Here is a 24,548-nt window from a genome sequence, read left to right on the forward strand (position 1 = left end):
TCAACTTCAAAAAGTTCTTTAACATAGGCAAAAGATACTCCATGTGAACTGTTATGCCCGCCCCCAAAAGGAAATGAAAAGGAATTAATTACTTTAATTACATATAATTACATTTACTGTAGCTTTTAAGAAAAAATGTGATCTGGCATCTCAGCCCCAGGATAAGATGGTAAATATACAGTATGATAGTAAAGGTTTTTTAACTTCTCAGCTTACAAAACCCATGGGGGATTTAAACAAAAAGGGAAAACCTCTAGAGAAACATGCTTAAAGTCACACACAGTACAACTGTGTGCTGTACCTCCAGAACACTGCAGGTCAAACCAATAATCTTTCTGGTTCAAGATGCCACTTTTCCCATTGGACCAAACCAGTGCAAGTCCAGTGGGAATCCTCACTTTTCTTGAGGCATTTGGAGACACAGTTAGATAAAGATGAATAGTATTAAAGGCCTAATATAAAAGAAAATATAGGAATGGAGTGTTATTGCAACTAGTAGCTGATATGAACTGCAGATAAGGGCTAAAGGGACCAGGTCCCAGAGATAAATGAGACAGAATTTTAGTTAGTGGACCTTGTCCCTACAAGAGCAAGCTTGAAGTCTGTGCAGACACAGGTCCGATTAGTACTCTCTAGCCATCACCCATGTACAGGAAGTTAGAAGACTCAGAAATGAGTTGTGTCTGAATTGCAGAGGGAAGGCTATGTCAAATTACTGGATATGTGATGGATCCAATTAATAGTCTACTATGAGAGATGGGTGGATGAATAACATACCTATCCATTATTAATGAACTGTGATACATTTCTTTAAAACTAATCCAGTGTATTACATCTGGTTATCTTGAGTATCGCTGTTATGAAGTGCAAATAACTTTAAATACTGCCACACACTACCCATTAAAGTACGTTAAAAAGATAAGATCTAGCTGGCTATGCCATGTTTCAGTTGAGAATTTTTTTGCCTAAAACAATCTGGCAATAAGGTTTCAATGTCTACATTAGGGTGACCACAAGGCATGTGCAAAGCAGCTAGTATTCACTTTGGATTCGGCCAATTTGGGGGACAGTGATTCGATGGCCACTGCAGCAGCTGATGAGTGCAGAGCTTTTTTTTTTTCCTTTTTTGCTTTTTTTTTTAAAGTGCTGGGACGCTGGGGGCCGAGCAGCCATTGACGCGGCTGGGAGAGCTGGTGGGGATCTGGGGGAGGGGGCACTCAGGAGGGCTGGGGGAACAGGCAGGGGATGGGGCCTGGTGGGGGTCTCCCCATGGTCCTCTCCCCTCATCCTCCAGCCCTCCCCTGCCCCTTACTTACCAGACAGAGCCTAGGTCTAGCTCCCTGCAGCAACAAGCAGGGACTGCCCGAATCTCCTCTGAATTTTTTCTGAATCAATTTGGACCTTTTTATTGGTCTCCCAATTCAATTTCAATTTGGAGATTTGGCTGCCGAATTGAGCCGAATCTCTTCCGAATCAAATCAGCCTTGCACAGCCCTAGTGACCACCCATCCCTAATTGGGCAGGACAGTCCCAAAATGTAAAGACCAAATCTTGGACCCAGGCTGAATGACTCCAGGACAGCATATGTCCCAGATTCCCCAGTATCATGTGCTGGGATCCAAGGTGTCCATTCACTGCAGAAAAACCTGGGAAACCAAGGGATTCTCCTTGAAGGCTGGCAGAGTTCCCACCTGTGCAGGGCTAAACACACATGCACATGATCAGCAATAGAGCCCCTGGCAGCGCTAAAGAGACGCTCCCCCAGCTGCCCATAGGTAAATCTATGGAATGGGTGCAGACTGAGGCCCCCACGGTGAGGGAGGGAGGCAGGCAGGGTTGGCACTTGGGACTGGGGATGCTGCCCAGCTGGGGCAATGTGTGGGGCCCAGGGCCTGGGCGCAAATTCATGGTGGTGGGGCCCAGCCACCACTGCATGCACTCCAGGGGAGGGGAAAATGGGGGGGGACACATCCCCCCGATTTGTGCACGGGCAGGGGTGGGAGTGGATGCAGGCTGCGCAGTGTGAGTTCAGGGCTCTCCACCATGCTTCCCTCTCCCCCAGGGCCTCTGCAGCCCAGCAGGCATAACCTGGCATGAGAGGGTGAAGTGAGGTGAGGAGGCTCAGTGCCACTGCCACTGGGAGCTCCATGCCAGCCACACCACCACAGCAAGACACCCCCTGCCTGTCTGGCAGCAACAGGAGCAACAGTGATATGGAGTTGTGCCCCCCTACTCCTGCCAGGCAGGCAAGAGGTGCCTCACCGTGGCAGCATGGTTGGCACAGGCCTCCCCCTCCTGTGCCAGGTCCTGCCCGCTGGCCTGCAGAGGTCTTCAGAAGGCAGCATGGCAGGAAGCTCCAAGACCTGCAGTGGCAGCCCACATCCTCCCTAATCTATGTGTGGCCTTATTAAACCAAGGAAACTAATTAACTCTTCCACAGATGTGGCAGCGTTCTTTAGTCTGCAGCAATGAACATATAGACACTGATAGGGCTGACTGGGGCATGATGGTGCTTCAGTGCAGGGCCTGCCCCACACTGGAGCAGCCTCGTGCCCCAGTCAGTGCTTCTGTAGCATGTTAAGTTAGTTTGGAGTGGCCTCCAGTTGGCAGGTGGATCCCCTGGACCTCCCTGCCCACAAGGGCTGCCCCAACCTGGCTCAACGTGCTGCAGTCCCAGGTGCACGAAAAAACACAGCACCCAGGAGCAGTAAAGTCTTGCGCAATATGCACCTGAGTTTATTGCTTTGCATTCATTTGACATGTAAATGCACCCACCATCTTTTTCTCTAATCAACTTTGCTTTCCTTTCGATTGCTATTCTTTACATTTGAGATTCAGATCTCTAGTGTGCTGGGTGCTGTACATACATAGAACAAACATTCACAGCATGGCCTTATCAGTTCCCAACAAATCTGTGAATTCTGATAAATACCTTGTCACAGGGACAATTTTCTGAGACAGTGGTGCTCAACCTCCCGCTCAATGGCCAGACCCAACCTGTGGGTCTCTCCATAAGTCCAGAAATTTGGCAGCAGGCAAGTTTGGTAATTAACATTGCCACTGCTCACCCACTGCCAAGATCCTGCTCTGGCATGCTAAGCTGAGACCATGCATTGGGCAGGTCCCACACATTGGATCAGGTGCCACAGACCAGATGCAGCTTGCGAACAGACCCTGTACTACCTTGGGGAACCAGAAGGTTGAGTACCACTGTTCTTAGACAAATTTCTTATATGATCTTAAGAATAATTTTTGTTCGTTTTTTATTAGCACCGACAAAAAAATGTAAAAGGCAAAAAGTCTAAATATAAAGAATTTGACTTTAAGTTTCAACAGCCAGATGATAAATACCCTTAAGCTGTGCCCAACACTGGATTTCACTGAACTATTTTGTATTTAATTATCACTCCAATTTTCTTCACTGTATCCTGGAAACCTGTCAGTCATTCTAACGCTGCCAAGGATTTTCCTTGTCAGTGCTCCCCACAGTCACTGTGTTGTTCTCATTGGTTCTGTCATTTCACATATAACGGACAGGCACATTTTTTACCTTCCAGCAACACTGCGTGTTATTGAACCTATGAAGTATGTGGCCAATATCACCTAACCTATTAAATGTCAGAGTCATACATCTCAAACTGTATGTTAAGATGCTATACTTGGCAGTAATGATACCTTCTTTTTTTTTTTTTTTTAATAAGAATGCACTTGACTATCAAAATTCATAAGGGTTTCATCCTGTAAATATGTGGTTTTGCCCTACTACTGATATGTAATATGCTCTGGTAACAGCAGTACAAAATCCCAATCAAATCTTTCCATCTTCATTTATAAATCTCATATTATTCATTGTATTATTGTATTTTATTATCATTGCACCCAGAGGCATGACAGGATAGCTCAGTGCCTGGGGCAAGTACATGGTGCCCGAGGCAGTGCTGGTTCCTGCCATCCTCACTGTGGCAGTGCAAGGGCTGCTCTTGTGCCTCCCCACAAAGGCAGTGTCCAGGGCTGCAGATTGTCCCACCCCTGTCAGTTATGCAACTGTTTTGCCTGACACTATGACCTGATGTGACCTGAGACAAAGGATGCTTGGTGTTCTTTCTAGCCATTGGCAGTTGAATTGAATGGACACCATCATGGGAAAAAAACAGTTTTGCTGCTAATGCAAAACTTCATCCATATCAGTCAACTATTCCACCACAGCCAAGAGGAGGGTTACCAAACAGCAGAGGTAGTAGAAGAGCTTCTGGAAGAGAAGCACCTCTGAAAAAAGAACAGCAACATACCCTCTCCCTAGCACCATCACCTTTCCAGTTTCAAAAGAACAGTCATCACGTACAATACTATGCATGAGATAATGGCTAACAAACAAAATGCACATTCTTGTCTGCTTTAGCTATGATGATGGACTGCTGCTGACTGTGTCAACTGAGTAGTTCTGTTAAGCTACATGTTGTGCACTATGGACATGCAGACAGGTAGGGTCATCGGATCTGGTGCAGAGTTGTTTAGGCTAAGCCTCTGCTTTATGCTGAGCTGCACAGCTAACGAGCGGGATTCATGCAGCTTGCTAGTACACTGCCAAGGCTCCTCCTGGCTGAACAGGAGCAGTGTTGTAAGTACCTAGAAAACCTCTAGATCAGGCTTGTCCAACATATGGCCTGCAGGCCAAGCTGTTTTCTGAGGCCCGAGGTGCTGCAACGGGAAATGAAAGTAAACACTGTATTTTCATTTCGGGGGTGGGGGGGTGATGTGATACTGCTTCCTATGAGGTCTTTGAATATGGCTCACTGGCCCACTGAGTCATAAAAAGTTCATGATCCGGCCCCACATTCAAAAAGGTTGGACACCCCTGCTCTAGACGAAGGAAGCCCTGAGATCAAAGGACCCCCATAGTGGAAACTGGTACATAGCAAGAGCTCCATTTGTTCTCTCCACACTACAGAGCCTGCAGCCTGGCCTCTAGAGTGGAATAAAGTCTGGCTACAGGATTAAGGAGAGCTGGCTCCTCCGCAGCATAGAATCTAGCTGTCTGCAATCTAAGACTCTTCCCTTTAGGGAAATGAGATGCCGTAGGCACTCTTCTAAGGATTACGGGCCTCCTGGGGCTTTGTTTAAAAAGTGGCTGCTGCTGCTGCTGCTGAAGAATATAAGGCCTGTTGGAGCTGAAGGTGCATGATGCCTGGGTAAAGCCCAGGTCTTTCAAACAATTTCCTGCCAAAACACTGACATAGGTTCTGCAGTAATCCAAACAGATTAGCAAGAAATTGAATTTAGAAGGCAAGTGAAAAAGTCAAACTATTGATATAATCTCATGGCACACCATAATACATCAAAACACCCTACATAACAGATTTTATTTGTATAATTTGAATAGCGCCAAAAGCTCAAGTGATCATAGTGGCTCCTTCATTGTGCTTCTTGCAATATTTTAATAAATACACATCTTGCTAGGACCATATCAAGACTTTTTTTTTTAATATTCACTTTTTACACATATTTTTGTCTATTATGTTTTAGAAGGAATGGAACAAACCAGTTCAGACAAAACAAAATCTATTACCTGAATCTTTACAAAATTCAAGTCAAAATATTTTGAGATTGTAAATTAGCTTATTTTTATGCGAGAATTTCAACCAACACTAGAGACAGCATTATCAAAATAGATGAAGGATACTTTCATCATTTTTTTAATCAATTGAAAAAAAATCCAGAAGCCAATCTAGTGAGGAAACAAGCATACGGTTGCAAGAGCTCTAATTCAACTTTTCAAACAAACAGCCTGTTATATATAATTACTTATATAACTACAAAATAAAAGATAATTTATTTTAAAATATCTTTTGGCACATACCTCTGTAATATCTAGGCACCTCACACAATAGAAACTAATAGAACAAACAATACATTTTTTAGTTTAGTTATATGTTCATTTTTTACTTATCCTAAGCTACAATTTCCTGTTACTGCCATTGAATTGTAAGAATAAAATACGCCTTGGTAAATTTCTGTTATTAGGTAGTTAACCAGTGTAAACATAAAAGAGCCCATGCAGAGAACTTCCTTGTGTTAGTGGCACTAATTAACTGTAGCGGAGTTACAAAAATCATTATTTATGTAGTACATTAACTGTACACAAATCTTCACAAAGTTGCATTGATTGACTTTTCTAAGGCTGTGCATATGCAAGACCAATTTTTAAAAACCTTTTGTTACGCTGTTTTATAATATTTCAGGAAATCTGTTTCTTTTCCTCATACAATGTTTTTTTTTTTTCTTGGGTCACAAGTGAATAGTATAAAACATTTTCACTTGAACATTTTCATTCCATACCAATAAAAAATGATGATGTGACATGGGACAGGAATGGCAAGTACAAGCTTTAATATATCTTTAATATATGTCTTCCTCCACCCAGCTTTCCTTTTAATGACTGTATCAAAGTTACAGAAGAAGGAACAAAAGCTTTCTTGGTTTAATAAATAAACCAGAGTGTTTAATGAATGTGGGCTTTGTCAGCTCTGCTTTATCAGTCTCACACCTGAACAGCAGCCTGAAGATCATATTAAAAAAAAGTCTCATTCCCATGATGGCTTATGTATTATTTCAGAAAATGACTCTTCTGTTGGAATGATGGCTCAGTTTGGACTTTGGGAAGAGTACAAAATCTCTTTGAGCCCAGTGTGACGGGAGCTACATGAAAAAAGAAATAATTTGAATTTTCTACAAGTTGAAAAATACTTCTTTATTTCCTTGGCTTCAGCTAGATGACAGTAGCACGATGGCTGATTTTCATTTCAATCAAAGCAATGTGAAAGAACCACCTAATTAGAATGTAGAAATAAAAAGATGGTAATTTTTTAACCTATCCTGGAGAACGGTGGGGGTGGGTGGGAGGAGAAGGATTATGTTAATCAAATGGTACCAACATACAAGAGCTACCAAAATAGATGTCTGAATTGCTTGTTGGCACACAGCCTTGCTTTACTGGAAAGCCTGTCAGTGTTTCCAGTGTAAACCTACGTATTCAGAGGTTTATTTTTGACATATCACTTCAGACTTAGGGACAAAAAAATTAATCCTGGAATATATCTATATCCATATAGATATGCTATATAGATATATATCTATTTATCTATATCTAGCTATATATTCTACACACCTCCCATGACCTGTTTAGTTGACAATTTTTAAACTAGAGGAGTGCAAACCTTTAGCTAAACAAACAAATAAAAGAATACCATTTTGGTAAGTATTTGCTTTACTTTTTTTTTTTTTAACAAGATTTTCATTCAAATGACATTTCACAAGCAAGCTTCTCCTGTTCCTGTAGAGAAAAGATGGAAATGTTGGTGTATGACTAGATAAACAACTTTAAGATTAACCTAAATGAGAAGACATATGTGTAAATGGAAGGGCAAATTTCTCAGTAATGTATTGCATTTATTTGCACTGAGCATCTGGAGAAAAATATAAGACAGACACACTGTTGCTTCAGACATGCTTTTCTGTAGACTATGGAGTCAAACCCATATTGCTGAAGCCACTTATGCAGCTAACTACAGCAAAGAAACTTCTGAAGTGCTTGGCTACCTTCACTGGCTCTGGAGATAGGCCACTTCTGATTAGTTGCTTGAAAGTGACCAGCCTCTTTGAACAAAGTGGCTGCATGCAAGCTGCCAGTCTTCCTACCTGACATGTTCCACCTCCTGAAGAAATTCCCTTTGCTCCTTGCTCCATAGACTCAGATTCATTTCCTTCTTACAGATCCTTACCATGTCTTAGACAGGCAGTCACCTGGGTGCTCAATTAATAGGAGGAGAATTTAACAGCTGTGAAGGATACAGGCCTTGCTGATTGGTTGTAGCTCTGGTCCCTCCAGAAGTGGCCAACACATTGATAAGGGCAATAAAAAATATGCTGCATCTGAGATACTGTTTTCTACAGATGAACACAGAAATATAGGCTGAAAGGATATGGCAAAAAGCATCCATAACATCCCCAGCTGCATGCCAACCTTTCTACACTCCCTGGTACCTGGGGAGCTCCCTGCATGTGAGGCATGGCAAGTCACACAATTTGGGAACAGGTCATAACATTCCTCAGACCCCAATCATGCAACTGACTTAATGTCTGCAGCCGCCTCTACTAGCACAAAATACAAAGTCTCCTAAAATAATAATAATGCATAAACAAATATATAGCAGATCCCTCTCCTAACTGGCTCTAGCTAGGTGAAAGCACACACTTACTGCTCTACAACCTTCCACAACTGCTATTATGTGGGAACAACTCAGCCATCAGCTATTACAGGGCAGCTTATGAATTCAGGAGACAAAACATTTACTAGATCTAGATTATGATATTCCCACAGAGAAGAATGAGACTAGAGCTCAACATTTTTAGAAATAAATGTACAACATCTCTCATTCTCTTCACTTTCTCTCACTCCTTTATGAACACACCAGGGCTTCATGCTTCTTGCCCAACACACATGCATCCACACAAACAAACAAATTAAGCACAGTATTCAAGTTATTTTTTCTAGAAGTTTAGAAAGGCAAAGAGGACAGCTGGATTGTTATTCAGTAAATGGAAAGGACTGGGATAATACAGCAATGAAACACATAAAACCGCCACGATAAATGATGTTCACTGAGGCAACAGCTCACTATGCAATATAGAAAAACTGTATCCATGCTAATAACTGATCCCAAAATTCAAGCCAAATTCACTTTTTTATTATTCAAGGGACTGAAATATATTAAGAAGCACATGTTCAAGATCATCATAAATTCATGGCAGCACTAGCTAGGGGAATTGAAGAAGTCTTTAAGAAAACTTGTTTCATCCATAGGATGGTGGGCAGAAATTGGATCAAAAATTCCCAAAGCCATAAACCCACTGAAGGAATACGTTTTTGTGATTCTCAGAACAATAATAATAATATCTCAGGATCCATTTCATACTTGGAATGTTAATCAGAGCACAAACATTCCCTGCTATAAAGAATCCTATGAGTGTATGACAATCCAAAGGAAGAAGTCAAAGTGACATAACCTTAAAATTAGAACAGGGCAAATAATTTTGCTCTCAAGACTGAGACTAAATTTATGCTTAAATTATGACTACGGTATGCAATGAGCAACCATGTAGTTAGGAAGTGACCAGAAGCAGAAGTAGTCAACAATAGTTTCCAGTGACTTCAATAGGACATGATCACACCATTTCCATTTCCAAACGTATCTTCATGGTGCAGTACATGAATGTCTTTTATCACTCCTACGTTCTAAAACTGGTTTGGAATGCAGAAAAAGGCAATTATTACTTACTAGATTCCAGATTAATAATCAAGACATTATCATTTACAGTTAAACCCATTTATTTCTAACAAACATCCCTACACTTCTTGCTGCTTAAAGATTAAGGTAAGGCCCTGCCACGCTCAACTGGCTAACCACATCTGAAATAGTGATCTGGCCACATGTTCATTCAATTAATGGCCTGATAAAACCAGGAATAAATGACAAAGTTATTACACAAAATATGTTATTACACAAGATAATAAATAATAACATAGTAGCTGTTTTTTATCAAGTGAATGTGTGTCCCTCCTGGACCTAAAAGCTCTGATCACTGACAGTGCTCCCAGCCGCAGGATAGCCCCATCAGTGATCAGAGCTCTCAGCTGCAGGAGTGCATGGTATGCCCCCACAGCTAGGAGCTCCAAACAACTGATGGTGCTCCCCAGCCACAGGAGTGAAGATCCTGGGCTCCCCATGCACCAGCAATATAGTGTGGTGGGATCGAGCATCAGATCCCACAATTGCACCTCCTACCATATATATATAGCACATCTGGAAGTATAATTGTTGGGATCACGCACCAGATCCCACGGCACCTTCTTTTTAACCTCTGTCAGTGACCTAAAGGACATGCAGGGGAGGAGCAGTGATAGCAATCCAGGAGAGGAAAGGATCCAAGCCAGCAAGAGACAGATCATATGAGTATGTAGATCTGGGGGAGGCCACATGCAGTGGCAGAGAGGACTGGGGCCTTCTTGGCTTGAAAAAATGATTTAATGCATCAAAGGAGCAGAAACAGAGATAAACAGAGCCTCTTCATGGGAGAAACTTGTTACCCTTTGACAGAAGATCAAGAAAAGCATCCATGAGGGAAGAGGAACTGATAGACTAGTCAGTGCAAGCAAGGAAGCTGGGAAAGAAGGGATGAGGACAGGAGGGAACAGGAGAACATATATGTTTGGGGACAGCAGCAGTCTTGATCTCAGTTCCTCATCCCTAGTGTCCAATTGCCCATTCCTCCCTTCCTTCTCCCATTCTGACACTGTGCCAATTGACCAGAACTCTGGCAAGAAACAGCAATTTATTCCCTGGGTCCAAATCACATCACAGGGATGAATATCAACAGCCTCCAGTAATTACTCTTACACCCTGGTAAACTGTACTTAATCTGTCCCTTCTATTGTGCTTGTACAACTATGTGACAGTGGCAAAGAATACAGATAGGCCTGCTTTCTTCAAACATGAGAACAAAGAACTTTATTAGAATAGGAAAATTAGCATTATCCCTAAAGCTATACAATCTGTATCTCTCTGCTTGACTGCAGATCTTTTGCCTAGACGGTTCCCCAGTCCCCTGGTGCCCTGGCTGCTGTCACACCTTTAAAGATACAGTACTCTGATCCTCACACAGATGGCAGCTCCTTCCACTGAAATTTTCTCTCCAGGCTCTCTCCTTGTACACAAATGCTCTTTTATTCTGGAAGTAAATGGGTTCTGAAGGTTCATGCTCCAGTATCTTCAGCTGCTGCCTCCATTGCTACTTCAAAACTGATCAGACTGAGTCCATAACAATCATGTACATCTGCAGTGCACTCCCTGTCCATTGCACTCATCATGCAAACACATGTGACACCTGTACCCCTGATGCCTCAGCCACCCTTCCTGCTGGCTGCAGCAGAGACAGCTGCCATCATGTACCAATCTAGAGGGCAGGAAAGCATCTCACTCCCAGTCTTAGTGATGAAGAAACTTCACTGTGACTGATAGGGCAGAACATGTACATATGCATGTGTGCACAGATACACAGAATTTACAAAATGGCTTGCTGATTTGGTTTTGCGTGTGTAACCTGAGATACCATATGACCACCCTTACAGGTTTGGCCACAGCAGTTATATTGGGTGAAATCCTGGCCCTCCCAAAAGACAATGACAAAAACTCCCATTCACTTCAATGGAGCTTGGATGGCACTCACTCTGTTTTGCTGGAAATATCCAAATGAATAAAAAATTATACACCTGCTTGTTAAACATATGGCACCACATTTCATCCCCTTCAGGCTATCCAAGAAAAGAGTGTCTATTAAAATATTAATTCTAGTGAAGAATGAGGAATGTACTGAATCTTTCTCTAGGTAAGCATTTTTCACCCACATCAGTTGTTTCAGTAGGGTGGGCAGTAATCACACTTTGCATGTTTTCCTAGTGAGATTATAATAAAAATAACAACATTTTGTGCAAGGAAAAAAATTCAGCTAAATCTGCTGTTTAAGTCCTTTTTTAAGCAGTAAAAAGGTCCTGAGGCTTTTCATGTCAATGACATAAGGCAGGGCCCACATTGGGTGTTTTGATTCCTCCCCCTTCCCTTTTCAGATACATAATGTGATTCTGAAATAAAAGTGACAAACAATTTTTAACATTGCATATGTTCAAAGATCTCTGCCAAGAAAAAAACAACTTACTGGCACCAGGAGCCACCATTCCTTTGTGATACATAATGACGAAACAAGTGGCGATGTCCCTGACCTTGTCAAATTAGCACAGAGAGAAGCATTTTGAACTATTCAAGTAGTTTAATGTGCATTTTTAAATGAATTCCTAGTGGATAATTTCCTATGGGGTGGGACCTAGCTCTATTCTGTGCTCCAAATAATTCTATTAAACCTCTAGAGTACTTTGTGAAATGTGAAAATGTGGTTTGCTAAAAAGATAGCCTAGGTGGTCTGAAGTAAATTAATCCAGTACTGCTGACTACTACCTTTCTTGTGAACTCGCTTTAAGGGGTTTCTGTGATTACAATATAACACCATTTACTAACTTCTAAACTAGATTTGCCCTCTGGCTGCCACTCAGCAGACCTTGATGTAAAACATGGCCAGAAATTAGTTTGACTAAGGGCTGCATTTCAAGACCAGAGCAGAGCTGTGTATAACGTACAGCTAATACAAGTAATTACTTACGGTATTGTTGTTTCCCCTAGTGAGCTCTTTATAGTTAAGTTTTAGGCCACAATAATGTGATGGCCGCTGCTCTATCTCGCCTGGTATTTAGTATTCAGTAAATTATGATACATCTCTGGAAGGGTTGTTTTCTAACAATTAACCTTAGAAAGGAGCTAACTTAATTTACATGATAATGAGACATTCATCCAAAGTTAAATATGCTAATAAGTTTTTATGCAAACATCTGGGGGTCAAGCACAACAATGGACTTCGGCAAGGAAAATCTTTTATTAAATGCAAATCAGTTTTATGTAAACACTATGACAGAGAAATTGATAAGAATCTAATATACAAATAGGGGGACCATCTAGGTTATATTGTCAATGACCCCACACTGAATTAACTGATTTACTTATATTTTGAATCAATACTGAATTGGGTAAAATCTTTATTGTTGCATCAAAGATGCATAAAAGACTATATGTAATGGGAGAGGTGACAACAGAATGTGTTGCCTCATTTTTCATGGAAATGTCATATGGGTTTTTGGAAGACTGAAATACAGTATCCTACCATGAGGTATGGCAAAGGGCTTTCAAATTCATAAGATTTTCATCTTACTTACCAATATTATATAACAAACCTTATAATCTGGCTAGGTGCACGTTTTATAGGAAGAAGACCATCAATCTGGTTTTATGCCCTGCTATAAATTTTATTTTTAAATTTACTCTGCATTTCATACTATGCTCAAAAGAGCCTCCGATTTGATCTAGAATAACTGGAACTGTGGCTTCTGACAGACGTGGGAAAACAAAAAAAGGACAACATTTTACCGGAAGAAGAAGTGCACTAGTTTGATCCACCTCTCTAGCATCTGTATAGATTGGGCACTTTAGCAGGGCTTTTTGGCCTGCTGAAGTGCCCAATCTATACAGACACTGCGTGAGCTGGGTCAAACTAACAATGGGCATGAGCTGCACTCCAAGTGCGGGGCTGCACTGAGCTTAAAGTAAAGCACTGTTTGTTTTGTTTTTCCCCCAAGTCTGTAAGCACCCTGTATGTTGTTAAACTGGGGTAACAACTTTTGGACATCACAGAGAGCAGAGAATAGGATTCTGACTTCTGAGTCAGGAAGAGACACCAAAACTCTTGATTGGGCAAAAAAGATTGTGGCTACCACCTGCCCACAAAATGAGCAATACAAAAGAGTTGGCTGGTTGGCTGCCCCTAAATTCAGCCTAACAGCCTGAAGGATGACATATCAGATACAACAGGCTTCTCTTTTGGCCCTCCTGGTTTGAAGGAAAGGTTGACTCATTTTGGTGGTTACAGTTCAGGCGATCAAGTAAAAATGATTCTGGTTAAAGGAATCTAAGGTTTAAAAGGGAAAGGAAGCTGGCCTGGTAGCAGAGAGCTAAAGTCCTTACGCCAAGTACTAAAGCTTGTGTATCTGATTCCCCTACAGGCATAGCAGATAAAGTAAAATTTGCAGTACCTTTATAAGTCTGATCAGTTTATAAAAGGGGTTATGTGAAGTGGTTGCCTATGATACCTGGGGTCTGTGCTTGATGAACTAAGTCCCTTACAGTCCCATGTTACTAAAAGAAGCCATGCTTAGGGAAAAAGCTGAGCCTAAAGTTTATTGTCTGACTGATTAACTCATAAAACCAAAAAAAAAAAAAAGAGAGAGAAGGTAAGTTTAGACTAAATCCAGAAGAGCCAATCTTCAGCTGGTATCAAACAGCTTACTCTACTAAAATCCTGTGACGATTTACAGTAGCTCTTGCTTGGAGCATGAAAGACCATTAGCTAGTTACAATTATCAACATTTCCAAGCAAGGACTGATTTTTGAAGAACCCCAGCATTTCAGAAATTAACTATACTGTTGAAGAAAGCATAAAAATTTTTATTTTACTGCTAATCAACTTGTGCATGACTTGCAAAGCATGCCTGTACACAAGATATTGAAATACAAGTGAGAAAAGATTATGGAAACCATCCATACCTGAAAACACTTGTACAAGAAAGTCCACCCCCTCCCCCCTTCCCCAAATACGATAGGTACTTCTGGAGATTACTAACTGGTAGTTCACAGACTCTTCTACTGGTGGCCTCACACAGAACCCAGATTTTCAGCCAAAGCAAGGACCCTTCTGCCTTTCTCCAAAAATTAACATAGGGGTCTGGAGATTATTCTGAACTGTTATCTTCTTTGATATACAATAGTCTTGCAAGTATCACACTTTAAAACATGCTACATTGCATGAGACCTAGATTTAGCATCTGTTAAATATCAAGGAACATGTCAACTGGGACCCAGGCTAAATATAGCAGCAATGTAAACACATGATTACAAGTTTTTTCAACATCTTAATAGCACCCAATCAGAAATTGTGTTCTTTTTCACTAGGTCCTCTAAAAACATAAAAGAACCTCCCTAGCCTCCTCTGAAGAGTATACAGAGGAAAGCAAATTTTGCAAACTTGAACGCTTAGAATTACAAGTAATTGATTTACAAAGAAAGAAAAGGAGACATCAAGCAAATATCCTCAATGATGACAATTTACACAGATATACGAGAAGACTGTAAAATCTAAGGCATTGTGTAGTCTGACACATATTCCTTGCCCCTAAGGTTTTATGACTTTGTAAGATGCAGTAGACCAAAATAAGCATTCTTAATTCAGTCACTAGTTGTTACACCCCTTGTGAGCTCTTATAACAGGCTCCTTGCAAGGCAGAAAAGGACTTCGTAGAACATGAGAAGGCGGTAATCAACAAAGCAAAAAACATTTGAGGCATCCTGCTGAGTCATGGATAAGAATTAGAGGAATTCAGCAGGACACAGGAACAGTTCCAGGACAGGTCAGACAAAGGACAACCAGTAAAAACAGGAATGATTCAGAAAATGTCTATGGAATCAGGTGTTCTTTATATCTTAAAAGCAATAGCCCAAGCTACAGTGCAAGATTACTTGTTTGAGAAAATGGCTTTTGGCTAGAAAACTTCTACCCATCTGTTTTACTCTAATAGGCAGTCTCCTGTGCCAAGAGAAGTCAGGTTCCCTGAAGCACCATTAAAATAAAAATGATCCGGAAAGAAACTGAAGCAAATAATATATGTAGGTTATGAAGCATATACATTTACATCTATAAGATCTTTTCCTTTTTCTTAGGTTTGTGGTGAAAAAGTATGAAGTCCAGTTACAATCAGGCAAAACATTTAAAAACAAAGGAACTGTAGAGGAATAGTTTCTAGCTCTATCATTACATGCATTTAAATAGACCAGATGCTAACAGACTAGGATTTCAAAAAACAAGCTTGAAATTAGGCCTCCAAGATGCGACTTTCAGAGGACCTGAGTATCCAGAATTCGTATTCACTTCACTGCTCTGGTCCAGAAGTCAAGAGCAGCTGCTAGAAGTTCAAGGCTTTAAAGTCAAATATGTACTTCATATAACTCCTGCCATCCAGTTCGGAACATCTCCACATTTCATTTCTCCACTTAGCTCAAAATTGCAGTAAATAACCTGCTGAATCTCTCTTTTAGTATCACTACACATTAGACAGCCTTGACAAACAGAGCCCAAACAATACATTTCCAAGATGAAATATAATACAAATGATTACTTAGGAAAACAGTATATTCCTGATCAAGGCTTATGCAGTAGGTCTAAAATAAAACATTTGCAGAGAAAACTACTCAGCTATTCTAGACGCTCTGAAATCTGCTGGCTGTCATAACAAGGAATCAGGCGTATCCTAAATTTAAGATATTGTGAGTGTTCTACTCCTTCTGTCACTTGGTTTTCTGCATTTCCCCAATTCAGCATCGCTGAACATATTCTATCAGTGTGTTAAGTAAAGAATTAAAAAAAATAGAACTGCAGGCACGGAGGGCATTCTTATGAAACAAAAGGTTTTCAAGAGAAGTCCCAGGCATGACAGGGTAAATGAAAGAAGTTAAGTTTCACACTTAGATTTTGCATTAAGACAATACCACATTTTCCATGAAAAGTAGTAAAGTGTAAGGAACCTAAAAATTTGTAAACACAAGGAACACTTCCATCATAAAGCACTATGGTGTAAAGCTAATACTGGAAAACCACTGTCCCTGGTAGGTGTTTCTGCTGAAGCTCATTATATGCCACTACTTTTACATTCTCTTCACCGTTACACAAAAACTTTGACTCTCAGAAATGGCTGTGGAAAGAGTCAAACAGCCGTGGCAATATTTACCAAGAAATATTATCATGCAAAGGAAAAGCAGACTACACTTTAAAATAAAACATATGCCATTTTTACCACAATATAGTTGACTGAGATGATGACCCTGTTACAGACAGACCAGTGTAGGGTGGTACCTTAGAGGCTATCTGGTTCAGAATGGCTTAAGCTTTAATAGGTGACAGGCTATTCATCATACTTCATCATTTAGCATCCAATATAACAGGATTATCTATGAAAGCTTCTCCCTCTCCAAATGAAGGGTGTTTGTGCCCGAAGCTTGCAATTAAAGAATTTTTTGGCAACAATCTTCTTGGTCAAATAAAAGATATCTCTACTATGAGTCCTGATTGCCTCTTCCTCTACACCAATAGAGCTACAACCTGGATATCTGCCACTCTGAACCACTTTGTCCCTAAGGTGCCACCCAGCCCTGCCTTCTACCTGACTCCAGACTAATGCGTACAACTATATCCGTTATGAAGTGGGCTTATCCCCACTGAAGTTCCTGAAATGAGTTCCTAAGTTTTGTACTAATTTTATATTTCAAAGGTCAGTCATGAAATTATTAAAAAAACCTCTTCACCATTTGGGAAACAAACTAAGCAATCTTGAAAGTTTTCTTTTATTTCATACCTCGTTGTGATTCTTGCTCAACCATTCCTTAATAGTGGTAAGGGCAATGACAGCTGCTGGCTCATTTGGAAAACCTATGTAAAGAGGAGAAAGAAAAAGAAGAAACACATCAGATGCATGTTTGAATAGACAAATAAAAGTGTCAAATCCTGGTGAGATGTGCTACAAAGGCTTCTATTGGCACAAGTTTGGGATTAGAGCTGCTTACATTTTTTGTTGAAATTTTAATGAAGAAAAATGATGGTTTTTGTTCTAACAAATCTTGACTGGCACAAATAGTCTTTTTTCCAATTTTGAAATTGTGAATTTGAATAAATGGACTAGAAATTTATCCTGGAAAGGTTGGGGTTTTTTTTGGGGGGGGGGGTGGTGTTCATAAATTTATAAGCTCTAATTGGAGAAACTCAGGAGTAGTGCAGACATTCACAAATTATTCAGGTTATTTTAAAATGTTTTAATAAAAACACTCTCTCATACAGACACACATTAGGTTTACACTTCATAACAAAGAAAGACTCTTCTAGAAATTTATCGTCTTAAAAATGAGCTATATTTTGTAACCAGCTGCCTCCAGTGTGAAGGTATAACCCTGTAAGCCTCAGGAAGAGAATGCTAATTTTAGCACACAGATTAGCACAGGTTTTTAAAATACTACTTAAAATATGAAGAACAATGTTTTGCATTTATGGAGCACAATCATATGAAGTTGTGTATCAGAGAAAGCAAAAAACCAACTAACCACCCAAAACTTTTCCAATGTACAGGCTTTCTTGCTCTGCCAGTTTGTAGATACAGAACCTGAAGGCATTTTCATTGCTTATCCAACCCAGTGTATTTTCTAAGAATGGCCTCATTTGTGGAGGGAGAAAGGAGAAGTAGTCTAAACACTATTGTGACAAGGTCTTTTTAACAAAACAAAAAAATAATACCACCATGAACAGTATTCTCATTAGGTTGGATTATTAGAACTGTTCTCACACATGTATGTGGCGTTAGGGAACAGGATGCATAAGGTGGGCAACAGTACTAGATAGAAGCACTTTATAATATAGATTGGCATTATCAATGTATATATAATTTTACTCTGCACTAGTGGTGCTCAACCTTTCTGGTGTGCGCAAGCCAGATGAGTGAGGCCCAGCAAATCTGTGGACAGGCTCTGACCCAGGTCCAAAGCCATAAACTACACCCCCGTGCTGGGTCCCTGAGGATCATAAACTTTTAAGCAGGTGGATACAAGTGGTAAATGACATGAATGCCTACTGTCTGATAGCTTAGCAGGTTAAAGCCTATAAATACTCACCATTCAATAAATGCTTTCATTGCACATGCTCCCCATTTAAGCACAAACCTTTCTTTTTGGGCCCAATTATGAAAGAAAGTTAGGGTTATTGAACTGGGTAGGTCTCTCTCACCCGTGAGTCATTTAATACTGTTTCTACTATTAGTTATCAAAGCAAATGTTAGGTGCTGTATATACCATTGAAGACACCAGCAGCTAAAGTGAGCAGTCATTCAAATGATTAAATGGTACTTGCCATTTGCCAAACCTCACTGATGGCAATATCAAAGGCTCAGCTGCAGACATTTTAAATGTGCTTGGTTATAGTGATACTCAAGGCCTGGTTCAGCCTCTGCTCAGCTGTTTGCTGCTCATTAAGGCTTGTTAGGTTATTAACCAGAGCACTTCATTACTCTAATAGCAACGTGTCAAGATGTCACCACTCAAATCATAAATTTCTGAATAAATTGTATGTTATATATAAAATGCTGCTATACTAACCAATCCTAAATAGAAGAACTGACGCTCATTTATCCCAGTCAGTTTCAAGACTCTACACTGAGAATCAATGATATGGGTTTGAACAGGGGCAGGCAATTATTTGTGCTGGAGGACCACTTAGGGAGTTTTGGTGAACTATTGTGAGCCAAGTCAACACCATGTCCCCCCATGCCTTTTCCCCACAGCTCACCAGAACTCCCTAACTGGTTCTGCCATGGGCCCTAGCCCTGCACAGTCACCACCCGGTGATCCCAGGATCTCTATGGAAAGCAGTCAAAGACCCACGTGGGCAGGGTGCACTTGGCCAGCTGGATGGGATCGTGTCACAGACGGGTGGGGAGCACTATCTGGGAGCAGGACATGTGGGTAGGGCCAGGGCTGGGGCTGGGATCGCTAGATGGGATCATGGGGTGGTATAGGGCCAGGGCCCAGGGCAGAGCTGCAATCCATGCCCAACAATCTCCTGGCCACAGAACTGATGCCATTCACAGGGATATGTGGCTACTGTATCACGGCTCTGCCCTGGGCCTGGGCCCTGCACTGTCACTGCCCCGCGATCCCCACCCTGGCCCTACCCACCCGTCCCTCTCCTAGATGCTGCTCCCCACCTGCCCGCAGCCCCATCCCAGGCCCACAGCTGAACATGCCCCACCCACGTGGGTCCTGAGTCAGTCTCCAGGGAGACCCCATCCACCCAATGAGTACAGGTTAGATGGACTGAGGTGCCCAGGTAGTGGGGCTGAGGCTTGCACTGGTAGCAGCCAGGAGCTGCCACTGCTGGGGCTGCCAGGAAGCTGAGTCCAGCCACCACACTGCTCCAGCCCTGCTGCACACCTGTGGTAGTGGAACTAGCTGCCCCATGCCTGAGTTGTGCAGGGCCCAGGGACCTGCCATGGGCTAGATACAGCCCTCTGGTGGGCTGGATCTAGCCCATGGGCCATATTTTGCCCACCCCTGGGTTAGAAGGACTTACTGGTCCTCCACCCCAATACGTCGGGCAATTTTCTGATCATCAAAAGACAAGTTGCAGCTTAGATTGTACCACAGACCAACAATATGTAACAGAACCCAGAATGTGGGCTCTCAGAAAGACAAATTCTGCCCTATCCATGTAGAAGTACCTGCAAACACATTTTGCATATATCTAAAGGACAAAAAGGACTTGTAAGAAGAATTTTATGTCAACTGTCTGAGGCAAGGTTTTTTGTGGGTGATTTCTTTTATTGGACCAACTGCACGATTGGGATAGAATTAGACAAGCTTTTGAATGCAAGACATCATTTGCATTAATAACACTACCTTTTAAAGCAGGTCTTTCTACCACAGTATCCCACTACCTTGGTGCTTGGTATATTTGGATGGTCATACAATCAGCATTAAAAGGGGAAATTACGTATATTTCCACCATCTAAATATGCCATTGTTTTGCATTGACCATTTTATTTTCAAAAGAAATATTTCCTCCCAGCATGATTCGCCTTGAAGATTTGTTTTTTTGTTTTTGTTTTTTTTCCCCTCACCACAGCAAGATATTTGCCCAAAGCTGTGATAAAACAGTGGATATTTTATGGCTTCATAAATCTCTGAATAAATTGTATATTATATAGAAAAATGCTGCTATACTAACCAATCTTAAATAGAAAAACTTGTGCTCAATTATCCCTGAATAACCAAGATATAAAAAGCAATAATTTGCTGAACAAAATAAAAACCTGAAATTTCATGCATTATTTCAAGACATAGTTTAATATCCATAGAAACGTTTTATGACTAGAATACCAAAAAAAAATCTAATTATCATTTTACACTGTATTCTGGTCATTTAATGAGAATGACATCACACTGGCTTTATGCAAAACTAATACTCTTGATGACAGAAGGCTCAAATTTAGCTTGCTATTTCTCACTGCCTCCAGATAAAAGGCTGTATGGGCCCTGCCTTTAATGAACATGAAAACATTTTTCTTTATAGACTTAAGGTATTGGGTGATGAATGGAAATGTGATCTTTTGTAAACATGGCTTTGCTTTGTTTTTATTTTAAAGCAGCATTGTCAGCCATAACAGTTCTGGTCTGCTTACATACTCCCACACCCTATCCTTTCAGCAAAAAAGCAATCTCATAAGCACATGGGAATCAAATTACTTGAGAGAAATGAGCTTGAGGAGCCTCACAGTTAACCGATTGCTGGAGCAGCAGCTCAGACAATTCTGGCTAAAGGCTCAATTTCACAAAAGATAAAACAGGTAAAGTAATAAGAGTGACACTGGCCCATGTTACTGCAGTGAGTGCTCCTCCAGAATACTGAAAAGGACAAGGGCACAGAAAGCCAAGGGAACATCCGCCACAAGGTACAAGCAAACACTGCATCAACAGCCCATTTTATCAGGATTATGTGGGTAGGAAGGGAGATTTGGGGGAGGGGAAATGTATACTTAATTTCAAGTATACAATTTTTTGCATGAAAAAGTTTACATGCACAGTCCCTAATGCAGAAACACTTTGCCGAGCCAATCCAGTGGCAAATCTATTTGGGAATAGAAGTAGTGCCACACACAAATATTGCAAATTATCTTAGACCATTAAGGAAGCTATTGCAATTCATGACAAGTCCAAACCCTTACCAGTCTGTTAATTTTATCTCCTGTCTTGTTAGCCATTCTCAACCTTTCCCCTTTAAATATAGCTAAATATCTACTAAAACACAGTGTTCTGTTATCCTGCTATGTTAGAAGTACTGGGCCCATATCTAACAAAGTTGTTTGATTACCAAGGATTCGCTTCACTAAGTATGGCTCATTTACCACTCACTGTACCCTTCCCCTCTACTGGAAGTAGGGTCTGAAACAGAGGGGTTCTGCACCCAGTTTGGAAAAAGGTATCTAGGTGGAGAGTGTTTTGGCTTAAATATTTTGTTGGGCCACACTGCCAATAAAAGAACTACAGAATGTAAGGTATTAGCCCAACCTTAGTTATTTGTCGTGACAGCATGGGGAAAACACAACTTATTCACTATACCTGCAGAATCTGCTACGCACCTTCTTAGTCTCTGCAGCTCACTGGGAGCATCTGTGTGAGTGCTGAAAAATACCACAGAGTAGTGCATCACACCACAGACAGGGCTAATATGTTACTGTGCAGAATCATTAGGCTACTGCGCAACAGCATCACGTAAAAGATGTTCACCAGTGGTACTGTGCAGTAACTCTGGTTACTGTGCATTTATTTAGTACTTGCTAATACAATTACTAAATAAATGTACAGTTGCAACTGTGCAGGAGCATCTTATGTAGACGCGCTCACTGTTTTAATCTGTACCATTTTGTGCAAGTGAGGTATCTTTGGTTATATATGCATTGCAGTCCCAGAATTGTACTAGCAGTCCCAGAAACAACTAGCTTTAAAAATAACTAGCAATCTAGAAGTAGCAATATAGCAATATAGCAGGGGTGGTATGAGGCTCAACAAGAGCCACTTTATCCTACTTTTCTTTGTTTGTCATTAGCAAAATACATGCTAAAATGTTTTTTTCATTTAGTTTCATAACTGTTTTAATAAAAAGAAGTACGCATATTTAAAACTATTTCTTCAATCTCTAATTTACATTTTTTTTAAAAAGTCTACAATGTTCTTCCATCAGCTGTGTTTTCTGAGACTCCCTATTTAAAAAAAAAAAAGTTAGACATGAGGTAAATTCATTACTATATGCCCTTTCACAATTACTACATACAGGAATAATGTTTTGAAGTATCATAAAGTTTTCAAACTCTGGAGCCTTGTTTTCTGATTATAGGACATTTCATCATTGCTCTCCCTGAGAATTATAGCAATGACCTAAGAAAGAGCTTGTGAAACATCTTTTATCCAATGCAAAGTTTCAGTGGCCATTGTCATAATTTTCCAAACTAGAAATGATAAAATGATCTTACAGTACTACCTGGAAACAACAAGGACAAATACAGTACATGTGCCAGTACTTGTGCTTAAGCAAGTACTAACTGACTGTGCAGTAACCGCCTGCGCAGTCCCAGCTCCACATGGGTCATTTCCAATGCTACTGCGCAGTGGCATCGGTATCACGGTTCATGCCTGCCAATGATACATTGTCATAGCGATGTAACATCTCATGTAGATGAGCCCACTGTGTTGTATTAACAGAAGTGTTACTTGAAAAATCAAAGGAAGTGATTGTGCCATCTTATTCAGCACTGGTGGGCCTCATCTGGAGTACTGTGTCCAATTTTATGCCCTACCCTTCAAGAAGAATGTGGACAGTTTGGAAAGAGTCCAATCCAGAGTGACAAAAGTGATTAGGGGTTTGGGGTACAAGACTTATGAGGAAAGACTGAAATAATTAGGGTTATTTAGTCTGGAAAAGAGAAGACTGAAGGGGAACTTGATAACAGTCTTCAAATACCTGAAAGGCTAGTATAGAGAGAGATAGATGTAGCTATTCACTGTGACTACTAGGGAAAGGGACATGAACTTCAAGCTGAAGCACAGAAAATTCAGGAGAGAGTTTAGGAGGTACTTTCTGATTGTGAGGGTGGTCAAGCATTGCGACAAGCTACCTTGAAAGGTTGTGAAATCTCCATCCTTGGAAGTTTTCAAGAGCAGTTTAGACACACACTTGGCTGGGATGGTTTAGTCAGGGATGATTCTGCCTTAAGCAGGGGGTTGGACCAGATGACCTTGTGAGGTCCTTTCCAACATTACTTTCCTACAATTTGAAAGGAATTAGCTGAGAAGATAAGCCTGTAGTTTTAGGCAAGATAGTCCATCCGTCCATCCTAGGTTCTTGTCCTTGTGACAAGGTCTTTAGCGGGGTTCGCATATTTATCAGAATCTGAGATGGCCGCAATGTGAGTGCTTCTGTTATGGCCTCAAACTTGTGAAATCTGGGCTGTCATCTGTGTACCTTAGTGCCCGCACCACCTCAGCCCCCAAAATAGTTGGTGAGGATGACTAGGATGGAGGAAACAGATACTGAGGATAAGTAATGCAAACCTCTCCTCCTCCTTCTGTGATTTACGAGGAAGTAATTGGCCTCACATATTGTGAGAACAGGAAGATAAAATTAAGCCCCACCTCCTTCAGTAATGTAAGGAAGATGTCAATGAGTTTCCTGTAGTTAGATATTGCTGTTTTGTCTACAGAATTTAGAGACAAGTACACACTGTTGCTAAAGGCATTACATAACTAATTTGTCCAATGTGCAATATGTGGAAAATGGATACTGTAACTTGTCCAATGAGTAAAAGTATAATGAAGATTTTGTGGGAGAAAATCAATGACACCCAGCCCAGAGAGTCGTGAAGGTGGCAGGCAAGTTTCCATTCCATGGTTGCTCTGCCAGGAGCTGCAGGTAAACAGGAAGTGCCTGGGAAATCCAGGAATGACTGGGGATCTGGGATATGTGGGGGGTAGATCTGATCCAGGGTTGTAGGGGGCAGGCAGTTCCTCCCACTGCACTGGGCTAACCATGCCCCTCTTTGCCTTCATGGGGCCCTCCATGCTCCCACTTGCATTGGGACTGCCACCCCCCCCACATACCAGGTGCACCTCCTTCCACATCCCAGGTCCCCACTCACTGCCCCCCCAAGCAGCAAGCAGCTTACCTGCAGCTCCTGACACTGTCCCAGCAGAGAA

At 41.1% G+C, this 24,548-nt stretch overlaps 1 protein-coding gene across 1 annotated transcript in view; it reads right to left on the reverse strand.

Moving 5' to 3' along the window:
- The window catches only part of MACROD2 (mono-ADP ribosylhydrolase 2), a 1,497,602-nt gene that overhangs the window by 425,125 nt on the left and 1,047,929 nt on the right, over positions 1-24,548 (reverse strand). Inside the window, exon 8 of the mRNA XM_090051193.1 lies at positions 17,117-17,190. Within this exon, the coding sequence (XP_089907319.1) occupies positions 17,117-17,190 (74 nt within the window). The remainder of the gene's footprint in view (positions 1-17,116; positions 17,191-24,548) is intronic.

The sequence above is a fragment of the Crocodylus siamensis genome, chromosome 1 (genome assembly GCF_052110815.1).
Source record: "Crocodylus siamensis isolate JL-2025a chromosome 1, ASM5211081v1, whole genome shotgun sequence".
In the NCBI taxonomy this organism is placed as follows: Eukaryota; Metazoa; Chordata; order Crocodylia; family Crocodylidae; genus Crocodylus; species Crocodylus siamensis.